At 36.1% G+C, this 11,943-nt stretch overlaps 2 protein-coding genes across 5 annotated transcripts; both read left to right on the forward strand.

The window, feature by feature from the left end:
• Nucleotides 1–82: 82 nt before the first annotated feature.
• Nucleotides 83–4,194, forward strand: LOC124305888 (T-complex protein 1 subunit eta). Of its 2 annotated transcripts, none has more exons than XM_046765853.1 (6): nucleotides 83–526; nucleotides 1,420–1,680; nucleotides 1,958–2,287; nucleotides 2,375–2,847; nucleotides 2,935–3,204; nucleotides 3,359–4,194. In XM_046765853.1, the coding sequence occupies exons 1-6, from the start codon at nucleotides 524–526 to the stop codon at nucleotides 3,648–3,650; spliced, it is 1,629 nt and encodes a 542-aa protein (XP_046621809.1). In that variant the 5' UTR covers nucleotides 83–523; the 3' UTR covers nucleotides 3,651–4,194. The 2 variants fall into 2 exon arrangements, with proteins under 2 accessions (XP_046621809.1, XP_046621810.1); XM_046765854.1 differs by lacking the exon at nucleotides 83–526 and adding an exon at nucleotides 562–764.
• An 81-nt stretch (nucleotides 4,195–4,275) lies between these two features.
• On the forward strand, nucleotides 4,276–10,755 carry LOC124305886 (insulin-degrading enzyme). 3 transcript variants are annotated; one of them, XM_046765850.1, is made up of 15 exons: nucleotides 4,403–4,418; nucleotides 4,521–4,573; nucleotides 5,435–5,634; nucleotides 5,702–6,202; nucleotides 6,336–6,538; nucleotides 6,731–6,979; nucleotides 7,083–7,475; nucleotides 7,567–7,676; nucleotides 7,904–8,048; nucleotides 8,177–8,287; nucleotides 8,418–8,538; nucleotides 8,877–9,083; nucleotides 9,180–9,472; nucleotides 9,586–9,795; nucleotides 9,905–10,755. In XM_046765850.1, exons 3-15 carry the CDS (start codon nucleotides 5,463–5,465, stop codon nucleotides 10,151–10,153), a joined length of 2,964 nt encoding a protein of 987 aa, XP_046621806.1. In that variant the 5' UTR covers nucleotides 4,403–4,418; nucleotides 4,521–4,573; nucleotides 5,435–5,462; the 3' UTR covers nucleotides 10,154–10,755. The 3 variants fall into 3 exon arrangements, with proteins under 3 accessions (XP_046621804.1, XP_046621806.1, XP_046621805.1); XM_046765848.1 differs by having other exon boundaries at nucleotides 4,276–4,573; XM_046765849.1 differs by lacking the exons at nucleotides 4,403–4,418; nucleotides 4,521–4,573 and adding an exon at nucleotides 4,804–5,299.
• The last annotated feature ends 1,188 nt before the right edge of the window (nucleotides 10,756–11,943 follow it).

The following is an 11,943-nucleotide window of genomic DNA, read 5'->3' on the forward strand; positions in this document are numbered from 1 at the left end:
AAGTGTATAATATTACTAAATTCGTATCAGCATAGTACAGTGTATACGTATTACAGTTATGTTTTTTTCGACATATTCTTCGTGATATGTTAATAAATTATACAATTTAGAACTATAATAATTTACATCTATGTATTTATTTCATAAAGACATACCAATAGTGTGCATATGCGAACATAAAGTATCAATGCGTTTTGAAACTGCCGCCACGCTACCTCTTACTTCGCGGGAAATTACATTAGGCCTAATCACAGCTACGTTGTGCAACTAAGAAATCGCGTGTATGTGCATACAAAAAGGTTTGGTATTGTACAGTGGTTAGCCACGCATGTGCACATAGAAAACAGAAAGAAGATCCGTTGTGTATGCATGCAGTTTCAAGTGGTGTGCAGATTTAGGCGCGCACATCGAATGATCTCGAACATCGCGTGCCCTCTTCCGCTGATTCAGTTTATTAGGAAGTAACCAACGGAGTGGAACGTCGCCCATCGTTGTGCTGTAGGAGTCACGAGAAATTATCAAAATGGTACGAAGTATTTATATCCAGCGCTAACTCAGGCATCTTAAATCCCAGGCCTAACGCGGTGCTGTGATATTGTGAATTGAATAGTAGAGAATATATGTGTTTAATATTACATTACTCTGTTTCTAATAAATATACGTTTGTCAAAGAACCGGTGTTTTGTTTGATATCATTGTTCTTTTTTTTAATAATTGACGATTAAAATTGGCATCGAAGATTTTACCGTTCTTGACAAAAAATGGTAATGTGCAAAATGTCCCGTGTAATGTATTCGACGGGTTGTCAAACAATCGCAGTCCCACAATGTCCTAACCTTATAAGGAATTATTTTCGTCCATAGTCGTCGCAATCTTGATCCGCCCCCGGTATTCCAGAAACAATCATCTAACACAATAATTTATACCACTTAGTGGCGGCGTTCCACGTTTGATAGTTGATTTTAATTTACTTTTACTCATTGTTTGAATTATCACGGTAATATACGCACAATTTGGGTGTGTCAAATATTACCATATAACTTGGGTAGTCATTTGGTGAATTTGTGAAAAAGTGAAGATTAAAAAACAAAAGAATCGTACAAATTGACAGTTGAAGGCGAAACAAGAAATTAGGATGTTACACGAATTTTGTTTCGTAATTGGCAATCAAGTTTCTCAGGAATGCAAAAAAAATTTGTTGATCATCGAGTTTGAAACAATCCTTAAAGATGGGAAGATTCATGAGGGTACATTAATTTACAATTGATTCGTTCGATTAAACTGGCAAGATAGTATTGTATTAATTTTATCGGCCTTGTAACAAAACCGATACACAAATTTATTTCAGGCACTTGATATAGTACCGCAAAAGTTGAAATCTTTGTAGAACTGTCTGAGTATCATATTTCTTATTTTCAGCAACCTCAAATAATCCTGTTGAAAGAGGGGACAGATACGACCCAGGGTAAGCCTCAACTTATATCGAACATAAATGCGTGCCAAATGGTGGTGGATGCTGTCCGAACAACCCTTGGCCCTCGGGGTATGGACAAGCTCATCGTAGATCAAAATGGCAAGAGCACTATTTCAAACGATGGTGCCACAATTTTGAAACTGCTGGACATTGTACATCCTGCGGCAAAAACATTGGTCGACATAGCTAAGTCACAAGATGCTGAGGTAATAATCCGTGAAATTACTAAAATACTTCGACAAATGGAACTAAACCTCCTTGTTGTTAAAACTGTCTGGATAATTAAAAAGATTGCATTGTATCATACAACGTCGAGGAGAGTAACACTAAAACTGAACTCATAGACTGGCAATAACTTTGAGGATCGATATTGTTTCAATCGAGTTCATACATTACATTTGATAGATTACATTCTTTGAAAATGTCATTCTTTTGGAATTTAAAATGTGAAATTATAATTTGTTGTAATTTAATCATGACCAGGTCGGAGATGGCACAACAAGTGTTGTCCTATTGGCTGGGGAATTCTTGAAGCAGGTAAAACCATTCATAGAGGAAGGTGTACATCCTCGAATTATTATCAAAGCCTTTCGACGTGCAACTCAGCTCGCTATTGAGAAGATTAATTCTCTCAGTGTTAAAATCGAGAAATCCAACATCAAAGAGCACAGAGCTTTGTTGGAGAAGTGTGCTGCCACTGCAATGAGTTCAAAACTTATTCATCAACAGAAGGACTTTTTCAGTAAAATGGTTGTGAATGCTGTTCTGCAATTGGACGAGCTTCTCCCACTTAACATGATTGGTATTAAGAAGGTAAAAATTATCTGTAAAATATGTAAATGTGTACTAGAAAACCTTGGCAATATAAAGTTGCAAAACTAAACTGTTGCTCACTTATAGGTGGCTGGTGGTTCTCTGGAAGATTCTCTCCTAGTCGCCGGTGTAGCTTTCAAAAAAACATTCTCGTATGCTGGCTTTGAAATGCAGCCAAAGACATATAGACCATGTAAAATTGCTTTATTGAATATTGAATTGGAGCTTAAGGCAGAGCGGGATAATGCCGAGGTCAGAGTGGACAATGTGGCAGAATATCAGAAGATCGTCGATGCAGAATGGCAAATTTTGTATCAGAAGCTGGACAAAATCCACCAAAGTGGAGCTAATGTTGTGCTGTCTAAGCTGCCGATAGGAGATGTAGCAACCCAGTACTTTGCAGACAGAGACATGTTCTGTGCTGGCCGTGTTCCCGACGAGGATTTGAAGAGAACCATGAAGGCTTGCGGTGGTGCAGTCATGTCGACTGTCCACGATATAAATGACGCTATTCTCGGAAAATGTGAATCCTTTGAAGAGAAGCAAATTGGTGGAGAGAGGTTGGCAAATATTATCATTGGTATAGATTAAATTTGATTGAAACACTTGCATTGTTGCATTAAAAACTTTTACTCTTATTTCTTCAGATTCAATTTCTTTGCTGGGTGCTTGAACGCTAAAACTTGCACCCTCGTCCTACGAGGAGGTGCTGAACAATTCTTGGAAGAGACCGAAAGGTCCCTTCACGATGCCATTATGATTGTCAGACGTACAATAAAGAACGATGCGGTTGTTGCTGGCGGTGGTGCTATTGAGATGGAACTATCACGCACCCTCCGTGATTATTCGCGTACCATTGCTGGAAAAGAGCAGCTTCTTATTGGAGCAATTGCACGTGCCTTGGAAGTTATTCCCAGGTATGTAGGTCGCTTTAATTCTATACCTAATGCAACCTACTGATTATGATCTAATGTGGAAATTTAACTAGGTATGTATGTACCGACACCCAACTTCCTAGGTTTGAATTGCACTTGTTCATTATTTACAATTCTGTTCTCTTCTTTCTTGTAGACAACTTTGCGACAATGCCGGATTCGATGCGACGAATATTCTTAACAAATTACGGCAGAAACATCATCAAGGAAACAAATGGTATGGTGTTGACATCAACTCTGAGGACATAGCAGATAATCTAGAAGCCTGCGTATGGGAGCCAGCTATTGTAAAAATTAATGCATTGACGGCCGCGAGCGAGGCTGCTTGTCTTATTCTGTCTGTCGATGAGACAATTAAAAATCCAAAAAGTGGAGGAGGGGATGCACCTCAAATGCCGGTAGGCCGCGGCATGGGAAGACCTATGTAATTATTACATTTATGTGAAAAACTTGTCGACAAAAAACAAATGGTAAATTGCAACTACAGTTTCATAATCTTAGCTGAATAAGATGTCCATCTATTCCATTATCGAGTTTACCAATTTAAGCAGGAACGTTGTTTGAAGACAGTTTGTGCAAATGTGTTGAATGAGCAACGATATCAGATCAGAAATCATAAACGTTTCGCAGAGGCAGTGTTATCTTCGAATTTTCATCACATTGGGGCTGTATTCTACTTAATCAACATTACCGCCTTCTCACTTAACTAATAGTTACAAAAATTCATTGCTTGAGTACTATAATCTAGCAGCAATCGCAGCACCTGGCAAGAGTTTATTTATTGTTCGATTGAACGAATATCACATCGCCTGGTGAATAATTCTTCCTGTACGGATTTCATCTATCAACTATCCAACCGATTGTAGGATACATTTAGCAAGTTTTTTAAATGCAACTACTGTTCATTATGTCTACTTTTATAGTTTGTACCACACCATAATTATTGCCAAACAATAAATAAAAGTTTAATATTCACTATTCTCATTAATTGCATTGTAATACTACGTTCTAGGAAAGAGTAACAAAAATGTACCCTAATACTAATGCTCCTAATACTTTATAATTTTACGTAATAATATAGATATTCAATACTGTTCAATATAGGTAAAAAATATTTGTATAACCAATTTTGAGATATGTTGTGAATTTTTCCGTTGGCGCGGTTCTTTGCAGGTGCGGACATAAGTAGAACCAAAGTAAATATATCTAAAACTGTTCGGTAGTTAACGAATTGAGGTCTTTAAATCTAATATTTCTACTTAATAATAAAATATAATCAGTAAATGTTTTCTTTGAAGGTGATTAGATATCGGCCGCTCTATGCTTCTCTACATTCGTCGAGATTTATCAGGTATTTATTCAACCTAAATACGTATCAGAAATTGGAAATTAGAGGTTAAATTATAAGATATGCGGCTTGGCGATGTGCAACCATCCTAGATTTATAGAGTCTGTGGCTACAGCTTGCACGCATGGCGATATTATTGGGGGTCTGCTGTTAGATCTGATCTAATCTGACCAATGAAACTGCTTCGTATTATCCAATTGGAAATTGAATAGTTAAAAAATTTGTACAAGGTGGATTTAGCTTCATAGCGCGGCAGTTCTTTTGACTTGTTCACTGTGTGTTGGCACGGGATCGAAGGGTGTTCGAATAGGTTATTCACATTGGTCGCCCATGACGTGTTTCAGCTCATTCCAACTTATTCACGTTCTTTGTCATGGTATTAGGACCTTGACTCCCTTCTTTTCTGACTCCTCGCTTGATTCCGAGGACGCATTTTTGCATTACGATTAACCCCGCGGGTTATGTTTAGCGATTCAATATTTATGTGTTGTTATTATAATCAATGAGTGCAAACGGGAAGAAATAAATTCAAGGCACGAGTTTGCACTAGTCTGTAGGCAGCACCTGACAGTTTCATAGCGATATTCGTGAAATTTGTCGGTTGATTAGCCAGCTGTTATCGATTTGTCATGTAAACAAATTTTTTTTTTCATCAATTGAAATACAAGTCATTACGGAGACTCTGTGTCAAAACGTTGATATAAATCCAAACGAGGCTCCCGTATGCAAGTTAGTAAATATTTGCACTGTTTTTTGCTATAAAACTAACTGTTTACCAATCCTTGAAGGGTTTTACCAAATCTTTACATTAATATTTTCATATATTGATTAAAATATTTAATGATTATATTGCATCTATTTAAGGCGAGAGTCGTCAGAGGTAACCGCTACGATGGCAACATCACCTGTTCAGACAAATGATACGATTCGATTTAATGACATAAGCAAATCCCAGAATGATAAAAGGCTTTATAGGGGTCTTATATTACCCAACAAAATGAAGGTATTACTCATAAGCGATTCAACAACTGACAAAAGTGCTGCATCGCTTGATGTTAATGTTGGTAAGCTATCAACTTGATTTTCTTGTAGCTCTTTACTTAAGTCACTATATCTACCGATCAATTTCAGGATGCATGAGCGATCCTGCAGATCTTCCCGGTTTGGCCCACTTCTGTGAGCACATGCTTTTCCTTGGAACAGAGAAATTTCCAGCTGAAAATGAATATGGAAAATACCTGTCAGAACATGGTGGGCAAAGTAACGCGGTTACTTTCCCAGATCACACGAATTACTACTTTGACGTGACTCCAGAAAGCTTGTCTGGAGCCTTGGATAGGTTTTCTCAGTTCTTTCTGAAACCATTGTTCACTGAGACAGCTACCGAGAGGGAATTGAATGCTGTTAATCTTGAGCATGAAAAAAATATACCCAATGACACTTGGCGAATAGATCAGTTGGAAAAATCATCTGCAAATCCAAATCATGCATACTCGAAATTTGGAACAGGAAATAAAGAGACATTGGATGTAATTCCTAAGAAAAATGGTATCAATGTCAGGGATGAATTGTTGAAATTTCACAAAGAGTGGTATTCAGCCAATATCATGTCGCTGAGTGTACTTGGAAAAGGTCAGTTACTTTTTTCACCTCACGGTGTTTCTGCAACCCTAATACTACCCTAAAAGATTGAGTAATATTATTTTTCAAGCATTTCAATGAACCAAGAAATAGACTTTATATTTACGACATGTTACTTCTGTAGAAAGTCTTGATGAATTGGAAACCTTAGTTACTAAACTATTTTCTAATGTCGAAAATCTTGACGTCGATGTACCGACTTGGGATGAACACCCATTTTCTAAGGAGAACTTTCAAACAAGATGGTATATTGTGCCCATCAAAGATGTGAGAAATCTGAACATGACATTCCCGATACCTGATTTACGTGAACATTTCAGATCTGCAGTAAGTTGTTGAATTAAGTACTCATTGGCTGAATTGGCAATCAGCATACTAGTTACATTATTGTTTATTAGGATAGCATATCTAAATACACATAAAATATTTTTACATACTAATAGTAAGTTGATGCTAATTTTCACAGTCATATCATCGCGATATTGTCCGATAAGATAATTTGTAATATTTCGTTCTTAGCCAGCAAATTATATTTCACATCTCCTTGGGCATGAGGGTGAGGGTTCGCTATTGTCTGCATTAAAAGCTAAAGGTTGGAGTAATTCTTTGGTATCCGGACAACGGCAGGCAGCCAGAGGTTTTGGTTTTTTTGGCACCTATGTTGATCTAACCGAAGAGGGTATCAAACACATCGATGACATTGTCACACTAACTTTTCAATACATTAATTTGATGAAAAAAGAAGGTCCCGTATCATGGATATTTGAAGTAAGAGCTCGTTAATTTATCGTTGGAAAGTTTTTATTCCTGATTACTAATAACATCTCTCGTTTATCGTTCTTCACACTTTATGCATTGATATTTGTTATAGGAATGCAAAGATATAGCTGCAATGAACTTCCGTTTCAAAGAAAAGTCATCACCACGTAGTTGGGTAAATTCAACTGTACATTGTTTGCAAGAGTATCCTATGCAAGAAATATTGACAGGGCCTCGGCTGTTGAGGGAATGGAAGCCAGAGTTAATTGAGATGGTTCTGGGTTATCTGACTCCAGAAAATGTTAGAATCTCTGTCGTAGCGCAGCAGTATGAGGACATTGCTAATGAAAAGGAAACCTGGTATGGAACTCGGTATATGAAAGAAAAAATACCAAATGACATTATTGAGAAATGGCGGAATGCAGGTTTAAACTCGGATCTACGACTTCCAGCTAAAAACGAATTCATACCAGCAAATTTTGAGCTAAAGCCACAAGAGCCTGACGTAAGTACCAAGCTTGTTCGGTTAGTTATTAATTTACTTTTATCAGCGAAATCTTTGACAACATGATGAAATATTACAATTGGTCTTACAGGCAAACAAATTCCCAGTAATTATAGAAGATACAGCGCTAATGCGAGTTTGGTTCAAGCAAGATGATGAATTTCTCTTGCCTAAAGCTAATCTTAGCTTCGACTTTGTTAGGTGAGCAATTTATTTGATTTTATACAAAATCTTGATGTGAATATCCGCATTAAGCTGCAGAATTTAGACAATGCATATGTACCTACCTACCTCATATATGAATCAATTGAAAAATTCTGACCAATGTGATTAATTAGTATTTGATCTGATTCGTATTGTGACTTCAATCTAAAAATTCCAGTAAAGAAAACTTTAATATCAGTTTTTAGCATAACATATATTTTCAGTCCTTTGGCGTATATGGATCCAGTAAGTTGCAATCTAGCCTACATGTTTGTGCAGCTGTTTTGTGATTCGCTAAACGAATATGCCTATGCGGCTGATCTTGCAGGATTGAAATGGGAACTTAGTAATAGCAAATATGGAATGATTGTGAGTAATTAATTGATATGATATGTTATGCAAATTGCCATTGCACTTTTTTTTGTATTTTGTGTCGGTGGTGACAAGCTTATGCTATTTTACCAACACATCATTAGACTAGTTATTTTTTCATCCAGCTAGGAATTGGAGGCTATAATGACAAACAACACGTTTTGCTCGAGAAAATTATTGATCGAATGGTCAGTTTTAGAATTGATGTACAACGATTTGACATTATAAAAGAAAATGTAAGTAGATCATTATATGATAAATTTTTTGTTTATAACACTATTCGATAACCAGTAAGAATATTATCAGTGCTGGTATTGCAGGCATGTTGATTTTCTGTGAATATATTTTTCACCGTGTTGGTTTTAGTATATTAGAGGCCTGAAAAATTTTGATGCTGAGCAACCCTATCAACATGCCGTTTATTATTTGGCAGTTTTGCTAGCAGAAACTGTTTGGACCAAGGATGAACTGTTAGATGCAACTTCACGTGAGTAAGATGGAAATTTCATTTATGTGATTACATTAAAGACTGAACTACAGTATATCTGTAGCGTTATTGGGCGTATTTTTGTAATTAATTAAATAGAAATTATAACTTATTTGTAATTAAATCGAAATCAATTTTAAATTAGTTTTTTAATTTGTAATTGATTTCGTTCAAATTACACTTTCGTTACATTACATTTGTAATTTTTACTTCGAATGTAATTAGTTATGGAACGTAATTGGATGCTCCCAACCAACACTGATCTGTATAAGCTAATGAAAAGTAAGTTTCAAGCAACGTAATTAAATATTAACGTTCACAAAACATTATGATTTCAGATTTGACAGTGGAAAGGGTTCAACAATTTATACCACAAATTCTAGGAAAAATGCATATTGAATGTTTAGTCCATGGAAATGTGACCAAGTCGGAAGCATTAGATATTGTCAAACTTGTTGAATCAAGATTGACTAATACGTTGCCGCAAGTTACACCGTTATTGCCTCGACAATTAGTTTTACACCGGGAAGTGAGATTAGACGATGGTAAGTGTAATAGCTGTTAGTCCAGTATAGTTTGGTAATTGCAAATTAGTAGATAATAAAATGCATGACGTATTAATTTGAATTACCAAATTTCAGGTTGTCACTTCCTTTACGAGATCGAGAACAAATTACACAGAAGTTCATGTGCCGAAGTATACTACCAATGTCATCTTCAGGCAACAGAATCAAACATGCTTCTAGAGTTATTGGTCCAAATTATAACTGAACCCTGCTTTAATACTTTGCGGACAAAAGAACAGCTTGGCTACATCGTATTTAGTGGAATAAGAAGAACAAACGGTGCGCAAGGTCTGAGAATCATTGTGCAAAGTGACAAGCATCCCCAGCATGTTGAACAAAGAATAGAAGCCTTTTTGCAGTCGATGTTGGTGAGTTTCCTGGATTAAAATTAACGTTTGTTTGTCGTTTCAAACTGATCTTTGGTTGTTTTGTTACTTATTATTCAAATTCCTGTGTACATCCGATTTTTTTGCTTTTCCAGGGGCAGCTAGTTGATATGTCAGAAGAAGAATTTCACAGACACAAAGAGGCTCTGGCTATAAAAAGATTGGAGAAACCAAAAATGATGAGCACTTTATCGGCTTTGTTTTGGTCCGAAATCTCAACACAACAATACAATTTCGATAAAGCTAACATCGAAGTATCCTACATGAGAACGATAACGAAAGAAATGGTCATTCAATTTTATAAGGTATGTTTCTCGTTCTTGCCGATTTCATCAGAATCACTGTATTATCTCGTGTTAAAAAATGATTTACAGATGTATAGCTACAAATAGCGTTACGTACTTTATATTTTAGGACGCTATACACAGTTCATCCCCAAGTAGACACAAGCTTTCAGTCCATGTAGTTTCAATGGTGGAAGGTGGTGCTGGACATGCAGAGGCAAACGTTGCAGAGGAAGAATCAACCCCCTCTACGGAAACCAGCCCAAATACACCCCATAGAATTAAGGACGTGATGTCATTTAAATCTAGCCAGGCATTATATCCTCTACTGCAGCCATTCATTGATATACCCAGAAAAGGTCGAAGATCGAAGTTATAATGTTCGGGTACAGTGATTAAGTACATGTGGTGCTCTACGCCTAGGTCTTTAAAATGTTGCGAATTGATAGAGTCATGACATGTATTTCAGGAGAGGCATAAACTTTTCTCATCTTAGGTCTATATGCCATAGCCTTGAGTATTATCTAATCACATCGATCCAACAGCCTTGACTGAACGATTACGATATGGAATTATTGGTCACTAGTCCCTTTTTGTTTTTTTCAATACGACAGGGAAATTTGTTCACGATTTCAAAGAAAAACTTTCAAACAGAAAAATTATGTCATAAATCAACCGTTGCGTTAGAAAATTAGATATCTACGTGTATCCATGATTAATATGCATGCAATTTGTTTATGTTACACCCGAATTGGTAATAATTTGTAATTTGCACCTCAATCACTGTTACACGTTTGAAAATGATAACAGGAAGCAAACTTTAAAAAAATTTCCAAATTCATCAGCAGTCACTTGGTACATACATTCTACATACGTACAGTAAATAAAGTGCAATAGAATATTTGATTATTTTTGTAGTAGCAGTGAGCGATTCAATCGCTAATGAATTTTCAAATAAAGAACATCATTACAAAATTATAATTCTTTCGTTATCAACATAACCATTCATGTTGTGTGCCAACGAAAAAACCAAACTATAGTTTTCAAAATATTGTCACAGCTGCTTCTATGATCTCGGAGCAAAATGGACGAACCCTATTCTTTGTCTTCAGCTGTGTGTGTATTACAATTATTCATTTTTCGGAAGTCGTTCCTGGTTCTAATAGAGCTAAATAAATTTGATTTTTCTCCCGCGTCTGAAGCATCGCACTGCTAGCCTGATAATTGCAATTGATATCTATTCGATTGAAAAAAGATGGGCTTTGAATTGCCCAGTTATCAACTCTATTTGGGTCATTTCTTTGACTGAGGTTGCGGCACATAAACACGGATCAGGTCCTGTTTCCTCGGGCAAAACAGAAAATGGTCGTTGATGAGGTTAATCTGGAATCAATTGGAGCAGTATTATAACCTGCAAAGTATACCCATTAACGTGAATTTGACCAAACTCTGCAGAAAAAAAGTAACAAAAAAGTTTACGTCAAGAAATGGTCGTTGTTATGTGTAACTCTGGGCTTCTGAAACCATTTCCTTCTCCAGTATACAATTAATTCCTTCTAAAGTCAGTTGATCGTTGTGTTATAACAGAGATTTTCTCTTAACGGTCATAGCCGTTAAATTGAAATTAGAATTATACATCATAAGTTTAATAAATAATACTGGAGTATTTTGTTATTCGAGCAATTTCTTAAACGAAATGTCATGACTGAACAAACTAAACCAGAGTTTGCAAAGAAGAATATCTTGAAAAACCAATTGGAAGCTTGAAACTTCCAATTGCTTGAAGCTAGCATGATTCAAATGAGGAAAAAATGATTCCGGACAGTTTGTTACACTAGGTAGACAGTTGACCAGAAAATTGAGTTGATGCAGCGGGAATTAGTCGGAAATAATAGCATTAACCGTTATTTGCATGAACAATCTTTCCTTGGACATAAAAAACGTTTCATTAATACAATTGCATATAACTGCACATTATTAGCTATACATTTTGTCTTTCGGAGTAAACTCTTACGCTGTGAGCCTGGCTGACAGTGTAAATAAAAAAAAACTAATACGGCAGACGTTTGAAAAAATTCACCGAGAAGGAAGTGATTTTCAGTCGAAAAAGTTTGAAAATCTTTTCCAAATTTTGATTGACGATAATTAAGTGCGTAACCAATTTATATT

Source organism: Neodiprion virginianus, chromosome 5, assembly GCF_021901495.1.
Source record: "Neodiprion virginianus isolate iyNeoVirg1 chromosome 5, iyNeoVirg1.1, whole genome shotgun sequence".
In the NCBI taxonomy this organism is placed as follows: Eukaryota; Metazoa; Arthropoda; class Insecta; order Hymenoptera; family Diprionidae; genus Neodiprion; species Neodiprion virginianus.

Coding starts and splice junctions, on each gene's coding strand:
- LOC124305888 (XM_046765853.1), top strand. Junction 2,288..2,374: donor ACATGATTGGTATTAAGAAG/GTAAAAATTATC, acceptor GCTCACTTATAG/GTGGCTGGTGGTTCTCTGGA. Junction 2,848..2,934: donor AAGCAAATTGGTGGAGAGAG/GTTGGCAAATAT, acceptor TTATTTCTTCAG/ATTCAATTTCTTTGCTGGGT.
- LOC124305886 (XM_046765848.1), top strand. CDS start 4,506: ATGTTTTCTTTGAAGGTGATTAGATATCGGCCGCTCTATGCTTCTCTA. Junction 7,476..7,566: donor TAAAGCCACAAGAGCCTGAC/GTAAGTACCAAG, acceptor TTGGTCTTACAG/GCAAACAAATTCCCAGTAAT. Junction 9,473..9,585: donor CCTTTTTGCAGTCGATGTTG/GTGAGTTTCCTG, acceptor TTGCTTTTCCAG/GGGCAGCTAGTTGATATGTC.